This window comes from Phocoena sinus, chromosome 5 (genome assembly GCF_008692025.1).
Source record: "Phocoena sinus isolate mPhoSin1 chromosome 5, mPhoSin1.pri, whole genome shotgun sequence".
NCBI lineage: Eukaryota > Metazoa > Chordata > Mammalia > Artiodactyla > Phocoenidae > Phocoena > Phocoena sinus.
In genome coordinates, this window is record NC_045767.1 from 35,970,086 (window position 1) to 35,987,422 (window position 17,337).

General features: G+C 36.4%; 1 protein-coding gene across 1 annotated transcript in view; it reads left to right on the forward strand.

The window, feature by feature from the left end:
• The window catches only part of TACR3 (tachykinin receptor 3), a 68,855-nt gene extending 55,787 nt beyond the window's left edge, over positions 1-13,068 (forward strand). The window contains exons 4-5 of the mRNA XM_032632838.1: positions 10,434-10,630; positions 12,048-13,068. Of these exons, the coding sequence (XP_032488729.1) occupies positions 10,434-10,630; positions 12,048-12,360 (510 nt within the window). The 3' untranslated portion in view covers positions 12,361-13,068. The remainder of the gene's footprint in view (positions 1-10,433; positions 10,631-12,047) is intronic.
• The last annotated feature ends 4,269 nt before the right edge of the window (positions 13,069-17,337 follow it).

Consider the following 17,337-nt stretch of genomic DNA (forward strand, 5'->3'; position numbering starts at 1 on the left):
TTTTTAAATTCTAAATCAACTCATGCAGTCTGCCTAGTTTTTCAGTGGTTCCCCGATATAGTTAAGAAAATAGATCAAAGCTATTGCAAACCCCCAAAATAACCTATGAGATCCTGCAGAATCTTGCTACCACTTACTCTGCCAATCTAATTCTATGAAACTTCACCTTTCACATACTATGTTCCAGTGACACTTGCTCTCACCTGCTCTAGCACATCAAAGTTTATCCCACTTCTCAGTCTTCACTCACACTATTATCAGGACATAGAATGATATGCCCTTCATTCTTCTCTCTGTACATCCTCTAGGTTCCAGCTTAAATATTACTTCCTCAAATATAACTTCCATTGCATTCCATAAATCTAGATATAATTCTTTTTCTCCATAGAAATCATCATAATTTGTAATTCATATGTATTTGTGTATTTATTATGTAATGACTACATCTTTAATAGGATGTAAATTCTGTGAAAATAGACAACTTTTATTTTTCTTTTTAATTTAGCACTGTATCTTGAGAGCCTAGGGCCTTGGTTTCTTTAGAAAAGTGGCATTATTGTAGAACAATTGTAATTTAAGGATATAAAGATTAAGTAAGCAAACATAATTGAACTTCTTTCTTAAAGCTGTACCTTCACATGGTTCATATAGCTATTCTTTCCAAATATCCTGCTAAATACAAAAGCCAAGGGCAATGATAATGATTTTAATTTTGGTTTAAAATATATAAAGGTGTTTTTGTTTTATTCACTGAAATAATATTTTTGAAATCCTATTATGTACATGATAGGGCAAAAAACTGGTAAGATAAATGATATTTTTTGCAATTAAAGTGTTCATAAAATGGTTGGTAAAATTAAAATATCCTCAGTCAATAGGTATTTATTGAATGTCAAGAACTATGCTAAGTTTTGGAGACACAAAGATGAATAATGCCTGTCCCCATATCCAGACAGAAGAAAACAGAAACATGCTCGACTGTAACATATATCTGTGTTATAAGTATAATATGCTAAATCTAATTAGGAAGTATTTAACCCTACCTGCATGAAGAAATGAGGGAAGCTACTCCAAGAGGTGAACTTGAGGTACTCTCCCAAAGGATGCAGAGAAAATTTTACGGGGAAAGAAATTGGATTAGGGCATTCCAGTGGTAAACATGTGCAAATCATGTAGATTTATTTCAAGGTAACTACAAATAAGGACAACATTTATTAATAAACCATGTTTTCTTAGTTTGTCATATACTATAGAGAAAAAAATTAATTTTCAGTGACTGATCTTATTTTCTATAGAAATATAGAAAAGAGTAATCTTAAATATTCTAGATTTATGCTGTTTCAAAAAACAATTAAAGTATGCACACCTTTAAGATAAAAGCCAATTGCAAAAGACACTGGCTGGCTCAACCTTTCAGACCACAATTTATTAACAACACTGTGTTTCTAAAAGGACAAGATATATAAACACATATCAAGGCATAAAATCTGCTGTTCTGGCAAATGATGTCAGCCTAGCCCTTCACCTGGCCAGGAGCATTCTCAAGATACCAGATCCCTCCTTGCAACTTCTAGAACAGAGAAGGATGAGATGACCTGGCAGTTGATTGCAGCTCTTTCCTCTTTTACACCCTCTTCCCCAGAAGGGTAACTGAGACAGAAATCTTCTTGACTCTCTCCCCCACTTCTGTCTGTCAAAAGATCCTAAACCCTAACAGTAACTATTTATTTGAGACTAAAACAGTCCTTTCAGCAGACTTGCTTTATGGTTTCCAGGTATAATGAATATATGATATTGTCAAAGATTTATGCTTTTTTTCCATTTGTCTTTAACTGTGTTTGACATAAATAAATAACGTGGAAGTAAGTGGTACCATATGAGCACATAAAATATTTGAAGAATTGAGTCCCTATTTCATAGTCTTAGTACAGATAAGTCTGTCCTTATTCATGTAGTGTTAGATCAGCCAGGTTCCAACTTCAAATTCTCAGGCCCACTCCACCATTCCAACTTACTTTCTCACTCTTTCCCCTTCCAGATTTAGAAAAATATCTCATATCACATAAATATCATTTGAGCTGTCCCTTAGTGGAGTAAGGTTCTTTGACTACCCTTCACTTAAGCATCCCCTGAGAATGCTACATGAGGAAAGAAGCAAAGGTTATTTTTCAGGGTCTTGAGAAGCAGAATGTATACAAAATGATCCCTAGCTAATGAAGAAGGAAGAGGCCCAGTAATCCTAGCTCTGAACTTGCCTTTGGGATCTTAAGAAATCATCTCCCTCCTTGGTTTTAAGTCTATCATCCATAAAATGGAGAAACTATATGGTCAAAGGTTTTTCATGGAGTTTAAATAAACTCATATATTTGAAAGTTTTAAAATGAATATAAAAAGCACTAAGCCTTTTACTAAAATCAAAGAGGGACACAACTCCACTGACTCATACACCACTTCTGCCCTTAAATGTACCCACTGGCCATACGTCTCTCAAACGACAATGTAACTATCAGCTTGACTTTCCTTTAGTGATTCTCAAAATGACTGTTAGAACTACCTGGCTGAGTGCAGCACTCCAGCAAGCTGAGCATTGTTTCTGTAGCACAGAAACTGTGTCATCACAAACTAGCACAGAAAGGTAGTAAAGGGAAAGACAAGGAAATAGAAGTTTTGAAGGAAAAGAAAGTCCTTAAATAGAGCACAGAATGAGAAATTGTAAAACACTGCTATACCTTCCAGAATTTAAGAGAGAGAAATTTGAAATGTAAAGTCAGGAATGGGCTCTCTATTGCTGTCCAGTTACAGTGTAACAACCCAGGCCATCTCAATAAGTAAGATCAGAAGATATTGATCAAACAATTTCAAATTCCAGTCCCATTTTTAAACTATCACCTTGTAGTTCACTATGAATGATACATTTATATATTTTGTCCATATGTTCTGAGTATTATAATTTTATTACATTTTTGTGTTATTAGCTAGATGTATACCTGTAAAGTAAACCACATTTTTAAACCATATTTTGACATTCTTCCCTATTCTACTATAAAAGAAGCTTCAAAAACATGACTTGGCCCCAATATTCATAATATGTGACAATTTGTTTTTTGTTAATTCTTGTTGAAGTTGGTCTTATTTATTTGAATAGCTGAAATACTGGTAGATAAATTTGCTTCTATTGTTTTATAAACCATAGAAATTTTTTCTGGCTATTTTCTATTTTAACTGTCTTCCTCTAAATACTAACAAGCCAGATCTGCTCCTTCAGAAGTGAATACCTAAGTTTGATAACAAAGAAGCCTTTTGCCTTAATCAAAGGAACCACTCTTCAGTCTAAGCTCAAGTGACAGATTCAATTGGACTTTTGACTTGTATAACAACCACAAAGAATCTATCACCTTGCCCAGCAAGTAAGCTTTCTCAGTGCTTGTCATTTCTGTTACAAAGGAATTATCATGGAAAACAGTGCTTGTGAGGAAGGCCATATATAACCTAAGAGAGGCTCAAGTGATGGAAATAGAGATCCTGGTCTATCATTTACTTCCCCGAAAGCAATTTCCAGGCAATCAAAACCTCTCTGGAAGTCTCCATTTTCACTGGGAACTTGTATAGTATTTTGCCTCCTACTTTGCTGGAATTAAGCCATATGTAATATACTCTCCTTAGCATTTCAAACACTGTATTAATCTATTCAGGCTGCATAACAAAATACCATAGACTGGTAGTTTAAACAACAGAAATATTTTCTCACAATTCTGGAAGCTAGAAGTCTGAGTTCAAGGTGTCATCAAGGGTTGGGTTCTTCTAAGATCACTCTGCTATGTTGCAGATGGCTGTAACCCTCTATCTTCACATGGTCTTCTTTCTGTGTATCTGTATTCTAATCACCTCTTTTTTTTTTTTTTTTTTTTTTTTGCGGTATGTGGGCCTCTCACTGTTGTGGCCTCTCCCGTTGCGGAGCACAGGCTCCGGACGCGCAGGCTCAACGGCCATGGCTCACGGGCCTAGCCACTCCGTGGCATGTGGGATCTTCCCGGACCAGGGCACGCACCCGTGTCCCCTGCATTGACAGGTAGACTCTCAACCACTGTGCCACCAGGGAAGCCCCACCTCTTCTTTTAAGAACACCAGTCATATTGGTATAGGTCCCACACTAATGACCTTATTTTAACTTAATTACTTCTTTAAAGACCCCGTCTCCACATACAGTCACATGCTGAGGTGCTGAGGTACTGAGGGTTAGGACTTCAATCTATTAATCTGGGGGAGTGACATCAGCAAGATGGCCAAATAAGATGTGCCTCATCATAGCCCCACTCAATGACAACAATTTGGCATCTATCCACGGGCAAGAGTGCTTTTGTAGAAACTGGGAGATCCAGGTAGGAGACTGAAACCGCAGTGCAGTCCAAGAATGAGGAGAGTCACTTTGAAGAATGGCCTGCACCCTGGCGGCTGACTCGCCTACCACGGTCTCAGCTACAGATCCAGAAACAGCTTCATACCTCTGAGGACTTGGGTACAGCCCCGTCTGGCTTTGGTTCCATCACCAGCACCACAGCTGGGAGAGTCTTGCCCACAGGAAGACAGATAATAGACATACAGACCTCTGTTTGGCTGTGAACCCCTGAGTGGCCCATGAACCAGCTCTGCCCCCGCTTAGCTGTGAACCAGGAGTCCCTTGAAAAAAGTGATTTAGACAGTCACCCACGGATCAGAGAGCCTTTGTGGAAGTCCAGGAGTCCAGCAAAGAAGTTCCAGCACAAAAAAATCTGAGGTTGGATGCGGTGGAAAGAGTAAGAGGAACAAACTGACTTTACACACATCACCTCTTCCCCAAGGTGACACAGCTCAGTGCCAAGAGGGCCTTCTCAGCTGTGATTTCTCCCTGGGGGGGCAATAAGAGCATGTGACGGGGGAGTGCCAGGCTTCCTCGGATGTGTGCAGCCCTGCCAAAGATACCCATCTCTGTCTCCCTCCATCCAGAGGACTGTGGAGATCTGCACAACTAGGGGACAGAGAGCAGCTGGGAGAACGGCAGGCAGGGCTCCAAACTGAACGTATCAAAGGGACTTGGATCCCACTAACCCATCATGGACTCCATCAGGAAGCCAGCTCACAAGCCACTGGGGATGCCTCACAGATGTTAAGAGAGTAGATCTTAAATGTTCTCAACACACACACACACACAAAGGGTAATTATGTGATGTAATGAAGGTGTTAACTAACCCACCTGGGATAATCATCTCACAATAGATACATGTATCAAATCATTATTTTGTACACCTTAAACTTGCACAATGTTACATGCCAATTATATCTCAATAAATCTAGAAAAAACTTCTAATAAATAAAAAGGAATGTAAACTTTAAAGAATGTGGTGGTGAGGACATAATTGAGTCCATATTAAGCCTCTATAAGTTTTTATCTTTAACCATGATCCCATAACATCAAACTTTATTTCCTCTTGCCTTAATGGACTTCTTATTCTAATGTCCTCCTGTCTTCCTTTTTGTGGCTGCTGGCTGCATTCCCTTTTATGTCTTCAGATCATCATAAACCTGAAATCTTACAATACTTTAAAATTCTAAGTTTCCAGTGGACAAGTGAAATTACATTAAAAATGAAGCATGACCAATGAAGTGTAAAGAAGTAGAATCCAAACACAATACTGCACACACACACACACACACACACACACACACTCACACAGAAATATTTTCCACATTCCATGTATATACACATAGGGTTTTCTCATTTGTTTCACCTTGACATAATTCCTTACAGGCATTGCTCTAAACTAATGTTAATTGTATAGTCATGCTAGTTGGATTTGGCAACAGTGTCAAATTTCTTGGATGACACTAACAAAATACACCTATAATCACATCTAATTATGAAATTATTGGCAAAATTCAACTCGTCTTCTGGACTATCCTGAACTTTTTTCACAAGTGTTACTACTTAGTTCTCTTTTTCTCCCTTGGGACTGAAGTTTTTAAGCATGTTCTTTTAAACTGAAGCAGCAAAAGTCCAACCTAAATAGTCCAAGAAGTAGTACTTTAGATTTTGATGCTTGTCATTAATTTTTTTCCATACATTACTCTTGAGAATATTATTTTAATTTGCTATTATGAAGTTAGAATAAGCAGGCCTGTAATTTTGAACTAAGGAGATATAATGGCTATTTAAGAATATTTGTGCAGATAAAAGGTACAGAGAAGTGGTAGAGTATATAGTCCATGGGATGGTTCTTCAAAACATGCTCTGAGGTTTTAATCAAAACAAGAAGTTCCTTCTCACATACAGTTGGCCATTTCCAATTCAGACATTTAAAAAGAATAAATTCCCCCTTGAAGAATATAATTCCTAGATTTTTTTAAGGTTGGCAATATTTCCTAGACTGGCAAATTAATTTCCTAGACTGATTCTTTTTTCTCTTACAACTTAAAACCTCAAAATCATCCATCCTGCATTAATTTAATATGATAGATAAGAACAGCTGCAGGCATTCCAGTCTAACCTGTACAGGATAAAAAGTCAAAGATTTTTTTTCCCTGATACCTGAAGAAAAGGTGCCCAAAGCTTATTCTCACTAACTTATGACATGCATTTCCATCCTGCCTATGTACGAGTAAAGTGGATTCTAAACTATTAAGAAGAGGCAATGTTGCTATAAGAGCTACCTCCCTTGTCCCACCTCCCTTCTTTCTCAACTGGTAAGTCCCTGTGCCAAGGACAATGGATGGCCACAGCTATCCATGTTGCCATGGAGAGTAAATCCAATCGCCACAGAAGCTGGATATGTCTTTCTGCTTCAAGAAATACCCAACATCGATCAATCTTTGTATCAAGTTACAATAAAATTTGTTAAGGCATGGTGAAAGATTTGAGTCATCTCTATCCCAGTCTCTTATCTTGCCTGAAACGTATCAGGAGTTTCAGAAAGTCCACCAACTTTCCTGCTTAGCATATGTAGCCTGTCTGAGCTAGTACCATTGTCCAGCCATGAGACACAGGGGAACTGAGCAGTTGCACATCTATCATTGCTCAAGGTTTGTGCTTCAAAGTGCTCTTTCCCTTGCCTTTTTATGAGGAAGATGATTACAATTTCTTGATTTCAGCATTTCACAAAGCAAGGCAATTTTGTCCACCCAGGAGCCTACTTTTGCATTTACATCAAACCTGGGGGCCTGAAAGTTTGATATATGAAATCATTCCAGAAGATTTTATGAGCAGAGACCCAAGGTAATGGTTCAAATGTATTTGAGAGCAATGAATCAGTAAAATATAGCTGTTGTTTCACGATAAAAGATCCTTTCTTTTAGGTTCTTTTAGATTTTTCCTAAAAATCTTCAAATAGGTCTCTAAATGTTTTGCAACAGGGTCCTTAAGGCCATATATATGTGAATTATAAGTTATCTGATACTCTGTTTCTACACATGCACTTTAATTTTCCCACATTCCAGACTTCTTCCACATTGATGGTAGGAAGTCACATTACAAGACTCTGATAGCCTTTGCAGCTCTTCAGCTATCGTTAAAAAACTGTTTCATGCAAAGGGAAACTGGTTAGTCTGTATTAAAGCAATTAAATAAGCTTTTATGTACATTTGCTGATTCTGTATTTAACACAGTAGCTTGTACCATGTTCACATTGTCATAAATATTTTTCTTACCCTTAACATTTATTCAGAACGAAATGCAATGCTTTCATGCATCCAGAATAATATATAAGTAATACTGTTTGTGCACTAACATGCTTTACCTGAATTTGTTTGCCTAGAAAAGGGAAATAGTTCTATATACACATGTTCATTTTAAAGTTGGAGGACAAATGATACCAGTGATTCATGACAGAGTAAAACTGTGAACATCACTTAGCCAACTAAAAGTCTTTTAGCTTTTGTATTCAGTTTCATTTACTTATTTTTCAAAACTTTGAACACCAATTATGTGTGAATCCAGTCTACATGCCTGAAATACATAGGTAAAGAAAACAAGCAGAACATTCTTGCTTTTTTTGTGTTCTAGCATAAGGAGACACAAAGTAAAGAATAAACACAACCAACTGAAAGTAAAGAGCAAGCTAAGGGGTTTGGGGTGCTGGAAGGACAGATTGCAATTTTAAATAGGCTGGTCAGAAAATGATTCACAGAAAAAGTGACAACTGTGCAAAGGTTTGAATGAGATGAGGTTGCTAGTCAGTGAGCATAACTGGGGGAAGAAGGAGAGGGAGAAGCCAGGGAGAATAATCTTGGACAGGAGCTTGTGTACAATGTTCAAGGAACAATAGGATGTTCACATATTGAAGAATGAAAAAATCAACCAAAGCCATGTCATTCAGTCTAAACTTCCCTGAGTCTACAGGTAACATGCATTGAGTCATTCCTGCTTATAATAAACTAGTAAGTTTCATTCCTGCTTATAATAAACTATTAAGTTCTCATAAATATTTTCAATTTATTTACATGTTTGCATCCCCATTCTTACGCAGTTTTAATTTACATTTTTGCATTTTTCATTATATTATAATCTTCTTCAGGATAAGGAATTAGTTTTCTACTCATTATTTTTTTCTATTATGTTTTTTAGACCCAATAGACATTCAATAAACCTTATTAATTGTAAGCAGAAAAAAACAGACTTAAGAGGCTGAGTTTTAAAAATTTTAACTTAGATCCCATGAATCACAGTCATCAAATCTTTTGGTCTTTGCCTCAGCTTCCTAAAGTGCAATTGAAAACCAATTAATAAGTTGTTAGATGTGTGAAACATTGTATAAATGTAAAATTATAATCAAATAGACTCCTTACTTGTATTCTACAAATATATGAATAAAAAATAGGAGAGATAAAATGCAGAATTCTGAACACAGTTATTCAGAAAAAAAATGCAATTGACAGAACATTGAGAAAATCAAAACACTGCATGGTGGGGCCAGTGATGACATTCTGTGAGCTACTGACCTGGATTTTCAGCTCTGATGGCCAATTACCATCAGCTAATACTAAATACCTGGATGCTAACCGCGATTAGGCCCTTGGGAAAGCTTTGCCTTCCACATTGATCCATCATGCCTTGTCTATTTCTAGAATCATGTCTCTCATGATTTTTAATCTTGTCAACTTTCATCTGAATCCCAACTTGCAATCAAATAATGAGTCCAGTACTTAAATAATGTACTTTCATAGCTTCAAGATGCTACATAGGCTGTTTACATCAGGACTTTCTCTGATTGGTGTTCTGTGACTGTGGTTAAGCCTCAAAATTATTTTATTTATTATTCTAAACTTTTTACAAATTCCCAAAAGAAGTATGAACAAATTTACTCGACAGATTGGTAATGAGAAATATTAAATGAGGTTATCTGAGGATGTTGTTATTATTATTTCTTTTCACATAGAAAGTGAAGCTGCTCACGGTGTTCAATAACTTTGAGTCTACCTTTCTTATAGACACAATGGAACAGATTTTAGCTTATTTACAGACACACAAAACATCCTCCCATTCAACTTCCTGTTATGAATTGTACATTGTCGTTCATTATTCATTCATTTTATATCTAATTATCTATCTCCAGCAATACACTAGAGACTGTGCTAGATGCTGGGGACGTTAATATAATTAAGACATTCTCAATGTCTTTTAGGAATTTAAAGACTAATGGAGGAGAAATAGAGATTGACATTCTACTTTGACTAGAGCTTTCCAGCATATTGTGGTTCAAAAGTGTAGAACAGAGGAAATGGCCCATGCTTACCAAACTCAAAGAAATTGGTATATAAACCAGTTGTATAAGCCAACTGCCTACTTACAAATTTAAAAGTAGTGATATTTTCTCAAACTAATGTGAATATCTTTTTCCACTATCCAGAGAAACCTTTACCAATATCAGATTAGAAAAGAAACCAAGGTAACATTCAGACGGTTTCCCAGGGGGAATGGTATTAGAGTAAAGAAATCTAAACAGCCATAACCTATACTCAGGCTATAATAAATACTGAAGAACACACTCAGCCACTACAGCCTGATATACCTCCACTGTGACTCAACAGTCAGTTCTCTAGATGTAATGTCTTCACTATTTTACAGTTCAGGCTAGCACAGCCAAATCCTAGCTCTTGCTTCTTTCTCCCCCAGGCTTTTTGATGTTTTATAAACATGTATTTTCTTCAAGCCAATTAAAATGTATTTGGTTCTGTTTGAGTGATTGTCACCCATTCACTAGGTGACACAAGCACGCTTTCTTGAAACTTACCTTAGGTAACTATCCTTATATTATCTTGCCATTTTTTAATATATTGACTATTTCTTAGGCACGCTATGTATTTAACTGTATTGGCAGAAAAATATGATTTGCAGTAGGCTATTAGAACTAATAGATACAATGACTTTTATATTTGCCAAAAATGACCTCTTTCTGTCTTCCCAGGTTGTAAAAATGATGATTATTGTCGTGGTGACATTTGCCATCTGCTGGCTGCCCTATCATATTTACTTCATCCTCACCGCGATCTATCAACAACTAAATAGGTGGAAATATATTCAGCAGGTCTACCTGGCTAGCTTTTGGCTGGCAATGAGCTCAACCATGTACAACCCCATCATCTACTGCTGTCTGAATAAGAGGTAAACACAAGACTACCAAATGCAAGCTCCTTTTCACTTCTGACTTCAGTGAAAGCATATAATGCTGTTCCAGCTCCCTGATGCACATTTAAAATTCAAAAGGAAGGGAAAATTGAAAAATTCACTGAGAGGAGCACAGAGCTAGATATTTTTCTAGACTCCTCCCTATTTAATGAAATAGCTCACCTTAACAATTACCTCCTCAAAACAATGCTTTTAGGGATTCTACCTGGGTGGGTTTTATATAGGCCAAATTCTCTCTCCAAACCCTTTAGAATTATACTTGCCAAAGACAAAGAAATGCCCTGTTATTAAAGGAGGAGAGTTGAAAATGTGCTCAAGTCCTCCAAGAAATGAAGGCACTTCGTAGAAATGCACAGACAGAGAGATGATGGCATATGTGAGTGGACTCTATTAAAAAGGATGTCTTGTAAATAGACTTCAAAATAGAAGGTGTTGTGAGAGCAACAGAAGCAACACTAAAGAATGACAATCCTCCTTCCAGCATAATGAGGTCAGCGAGTTAGACAGGGTGCAGCCTCTGGTGGAGGGGGCGCTATTTTTTTAAGTGAAGTTGGAAAGAAAAGTAGAAATATTCACAGTTCAATTTAAGACTGGGAAAAAAAAGGTAAACTGTGGTTTCCAGATAAAAAGCACCTTAGTTGTAAGGTCAGCACATGGAGGAGAAGGGTTAAGTTTCATAGGGTCAATAATTTCCTTAATAAACCAATATGGTTTAGCACAAGCAGAAACTGAATTTCATGGAAGTAACTACATGACCTAAATCCTAAGCTCGTTTTCCAGTTGGATCTCTACCACACCGTTCCTCAAGTTTCTTAAAAACTACTAAATTCTTACTCTTTTTCAGTAAGTGCATAAGCCATATATCAATTCAAACCTCCCCATAAGCAGTACATCTGTTTTTAATCAACTTCATTTAATGGTTTACAAAGCCAAGGATTTTGCACTTTCATATATGATTAGATAAAAACCATCCAGATGAGCAATTAATTTTAATATTAAATGAGACTTTATAAATGTGTAATTATTTCTGTAAGAAGCTATTTTGAAATGTCATTTTTAATTGCCTTACCCAGCAAACTTAATTCACTTATGTAAATGTATAAAATTATTAAAGAAACATACACTGTTTCTTTAGCATATTGATTAGTGATACTGTGCTTTTACTATATGATGAGCTTGCTTCTCATTGATGGAAAATTAAGATTCAGTTCAAACAAGAAGAACGTAAAAGACTAGTACCAATACTGTGGCATAAATTCTAAGAGTTTGACTAGAAAATTAAATTTAAAAACTGAGTTGGCTTAACTGCATTAAGTAGGGCTTTCTGCACCAGTTGAAGGAAATTTCCACTTGAAAACATGACTTTTTCTTCCCATGGCCTGCTTCTCCTCAGATTTCGAGCTGGCTTCAAGAGAGCATTCCGCTGGTGTCCTTTCATCAAAGTTTCTAGCTATGATGAGCTGGAGCTCAAGACCACCAGGTTTCACCCGACTCGGCAAAGCAGCCTGTACACTGTGACCAGGATGGAGTCCATGACAGTGGTGTTTGACCCCAGTGATGTGGATAAGACCAAATCCAGTCGGAAGAAGAGAGTGCCTCCAAGAGACCCAAGCTTCAACGGCTGCTCCCGCCGGAATTCCAAATCTGCCTCCACCACTTCAAGTTTCATAAGCTCACCCTATACTTCTGTGGATGAATATTCCTAAATCCATTTCCTCAGCTGAAAGAGTAGGGTGAGGCCATCATGGTGCCACCATAGGCCCACACCCTCCTGATTGTCGGTCAGCCCTGTCCTACATACTCTCTGAAAATAGAAGGGCAATTTTTAGGCAACTATGTTTCAACTGAGAAAGATAGCATATAAGTATAACAAAGACACTATTCAGGTATTTGCCCCCTCAAAAGTAAAATGGCCTTTAAATTTATTCTTTGAAAACGGAATTATTATATGTAACAGAAAAATATACTGAAAAATACTTGTAGAATGTTCCATTTTTCTCACGGAAAAACTGCAATATACATTTGTGACACTAAGGTGACATATGATTTTCCCAAAAGATTAAAGAACCTTTAAAATATAATTATGTGAATGAATTAAAACAAAACCTGTATAAAATGATATGTTTTCATCTATAGCTATAAAACAGAAAAAAGTTATATGACTAATTTTACCATTAGAATGATGGAAACTTAACCTCCAGGAGTAAAAGTTAATGAAAATCTTTGCAAAAGAGAACTAATTCTGTGGAATAAAATTTTTTTGAGATTTAAAGATTTTCTCCAAGAAATGTAACTGAAAAAGAAATCTAATCAAATTATTAGGCATCTGTACATATTATTTTCTTTACATTTTTATCTGGGAAAGTGGCTTCAAAAGAAAAAAAATAATTATTTACTTTTTGACCATTACATATATTAAAGCGCCAAAAGCTAAGAAACAAAATTAGGGCCTTAAAATGACAAAGCAAATCCTTCTGATCCTTATTTTATTTTTCACAAATATTTAAAAAAATTTTTAAAAGATAGGTAGATTACAAAACACTAAAGATGCTTTCTAATGGAGAAGGGAAGAATCTCTGACTACCAATTTTATTTTTATTTTTATTTTTTTTTTGTGGTACGCGGGCCTCTCACTGTTGCGGCCTCTCCCGTTGCGGAGCACAGGCTCCGGACATGCAGGCTCAGCGGCCATGGCTCACGGGCCCAGCCGCTCCGCGGCATGTGGGGTCTTCCCAGACTGGGGCACGAACCCGTGTCCCCTGCATCGGCAGGCGGACTCTTAGCCACTGCGCCACCAGGGAAGCCCCTGACTACCAATTTTTAGGTGAGAATTAAATATAGTAATTCATAGTTATGACAGCGGACAAGAACATCTACTAGCTCCAAAGGGAAACGTGTTTCTCCTCCATAACCCAAGGAAAACGTTTAAGGTGGATGTCAACTTAATACTTGTACAGTGCCCTTATTCTCTCCCCTTCCCCCACTGAAAAAAAGAGTAAGGACTAGGGGAAAGTATCAGAAAATATATTCAGATGCAAAGCCTTAGGACAAAAAGTTTATGTACTGCCTATATGTATATTAGTACCTATAGGTAAATCAAGTAAGACATAGAAAGCTGAATCAACTGTTAGAGTAGAAAGCTGGACCATACTTGGATAAATGTGAACTAATACCAGGCGAACGAGAATAATATACACCTTTCCACAGAGAGACCCTTCCTTTTGTCTGCTTAGATAATTCAGAAATTTCTCCAGAAAGAAATGAGCTAATGGTCCTAAAGAAGCATCTGTTTTACTACAAGCAAAAATATACTGACACATTTCTGAAACCCATAACAAAACAAGGTACACCATTAAGCGTAGAATTTACCTTCCAGACCTCAGTGCTTATAAACCATCTTTTCTTGAATTAGGGATACTCTCACTCCTGCTCAAGAAAGCAGAAACCTCCTGAGAATGTGGTTGTATAGTACAGACTTCTCCTTTAAAATAGTCAGATTTTTAAAGCTATCCAGCTAAAATAAATACCGATAACACTTTACTGGATTTTCATGTCTCCATCAATACAGAACCTCCTGGTTTTTTTTAAGAACAAGATAAAAGCAATTATTTCAAGAGAATATCACGGTCTATTGCTCCTACAGCATCAAATTTTCCAATCCTACCCCCTGTTTTGGACCTGAAGTCAGAAATATTTAAAGTGTTACAAGGTGTTCAAAAAGTCTACACACCCCTCATCGTATGTGTTTAAGCTGAATTTCTTCTGATTACACCAACAAACAAGTAGATGCACATACATACATACATACACACACATGCAAGTGTGCAGACACATACAGTCTGTTTAACGTATATAAGAACTTCAAAGTATTAAATTCAAAACTGAATGCTGAAATAGTAGTGGCCTTTACAGAGTTGCCACAAACAGTTCAATAAAGTCTGTGAAGCTTGTATGCATGCTTTAGATAAGCAAATGTATTACCATTTACTACCTAATTGTTGAATATGTTTTTAAGTGTTCATTCCAAAATATGTAAATGCTTATCATATAATGTGAAAGTGTCAAGAAAAAGCCTAATATTTTAAAGCAAATATTTCTTCTTCTTTAATTTATAAATGATTGTGGGACTAGCATTAATGAACGTTCTAGATACATGGGACCATATTCAGCTGTAGAATAGGAATGTGAAGTCTGGCCCCCAAAATCAATGTAATCATCCCTCACCAAAATACATTAATACTGGGTCGTATGGTAGTTCTATTTTTAGTTTTTTAAGGAACCTCCATACTGTTCTCCATAGTGGCTGTATCAATTTACATTCCTACCAAGAGTGCAAGAGGGTTCCCTTTTCTCTACACCCTCTCCAGCATTTATTGCTTGTAGATTTTTTGACATGGCCATTCTGATTGGTGTGAGGTTATAACCTCATTGTAGTTTTGATTTGCATTTCTCTAATGATTAGTGATGTTGAGCATTCTCACATGTGTTTGTTGGCAATCTGTATATCTTCGTTGGAGAAATGTCTGCCCATTTTTGGATTGGGTTGTTTGTTTTTTTGATATTGAGCTGCATGAGCTGCTTGTAAAATTTGGAGATTAATCCTTTGTCAGTTGCTTTATTTGTAAATATTTTCTCCCATTCTGAGGGTTGTCTTTTAGGACAGGAATAAAGATGCAGACGTCGAGAATGGACTTGAGGACACAGGCAGGGGGAAGGGTAAGCTGGGATGAAGTGAGAGAGTATCATTGACATATATACACTACCAAATGTAAAACAGATAGCTAGTGGGAAGCAGCTGCATAGCGCAGGGAGATCAGCTCAGTGGTTTGTGACCACCTAGAGGGGTGGGATAGGGAGGGTGGGAGGGAGACACAAGAGGGAGGAGATATGGGGCTATATGTATGCATATAGCCGATTTACTTTGTTATACAGCAGAAACTAACACACCATTGTAAAGCAATGATACTCCAATAACGATGTTAAAAAAATACTTTAATACACCTGAAAAACATAACTCCTGCCTTCACACATTACGGAAACTCAGTATAATTTAGCAGGACATCTAAGGAAAAATATTGCTCCAATCAGCTGTTTTGTTTGTATTCCTTTTGTTGTTGTTGCTTTGCTTGCCAAGTATCATCCTTCTGGCATGATGCAAATACCTGAGGTCCAGAGAGTATCTTTAATACTTTTTAGGGAAAACTGACATCATTTACTCAATACTCATGACTCTTAAACCAAGACCTTATGAAGCAGAATACTTTAGGTTCAAAAATTTGAAAAGTAATAATAATAAAATGAATGAATACAATATGAAAAAATGAAAGAGAGAAGATTTTTGGTCTGAATTTTGACACTGAGAACTGTAGAATGATACACATGGAAACCAGCTTTAGTAGGAGTCATGTTAAATAAAGCTATGCCAGTATTTTCATATTTGTCAGGGTTTGGAAGAATTTGCCACCAAAATTCACTCTACCCTCTGATGTTCAAGTTCACTGTGAATCTTTTTCACTGTTTGTAGGCAAACAGTGGCTGGAAATACCAGGCAGATGGTCAAAACATCCTAGGTGTTTTTGTACTTAGATCAACAGCAGAAAAATACAAACTATTTTGAGAGAATTCTAAAAGACTCAAAAAACCTTGCATCATTTTAAATACTGTTTTTAAAGACAAAAATAATAAACATTGTATTTTCATTATTTTGCATCTGGACAAAGTGTTTTTGAAATTCCCTGCATGGAAAAAAATTAAAGCAAACATGATTACTATAGAATCCAATCAAACATCTTTTATTTTTTTAGCAAGCTCAGTATGCTGCTGCATTTTTTTTATCTCCCAACTTCACGACAATGACATTTCTGATCCAGCAGCCAAATTCATATTCTTTTCCAGATCCTGCCAGTCTCTTATAAACAGAGATCCTATGCATTTCAAAGTGAACTCCTCCCTTCCAATGCACACAGAAGAATGCCAAGAAGCTTAGTATCATACCTCAGAAGAACAAAATAAATGTGAAAAATCAATGCTGCCTAGCTCAGAATTTGAATTTGGTTTTTGTTAGTGCAGAATTTCATCAGAAAACTTCTGATTAGTGTCTGGTAATTTACTCCATCAAATACAAAGGCAGGATAATTATAACAATTTCGCACATTTACCAGTAACAATTTGAGTTCCCACTTATTTTTGTCCGTGTGCCAAAAGTTAAGAAAATTCAAGCATGACACTGGCCAGGTTGTAATATTTTCCTTCGGGCCAAGCAGGAATGGAGAATAATGTCCAATAGTTCTGAACAAATTCAGTAACTGTGTGTTGTAAAATAGCTTGGCAAAAATTCTGTGTACATAAGAAATAAATGTATATAATGTTTGTAGCTAGTGAATAAAGTATTTTCAAGTTGTGATAATTATACTGAGTAGATTTAATACATTCATTACCCTTTGTATATGTGGTGATATGTAACAGATTTGATTTCTTTTTTATTTTCCTTTAAAAGCATTAAAAATTATATTAAAAATAAAAGCAGTCAATATTTTCCTACTGGAACATATGTTCCAAAACATATGTTATGGAACGTCCTACCTTGTCTAAACACATTCACCTAACCACCCCTCAAAACTATATTGTGCTTCCTCCTTTATTTTTCTTCATAAAAATGTCTAGCTTTCCTAAATTACCTTGAT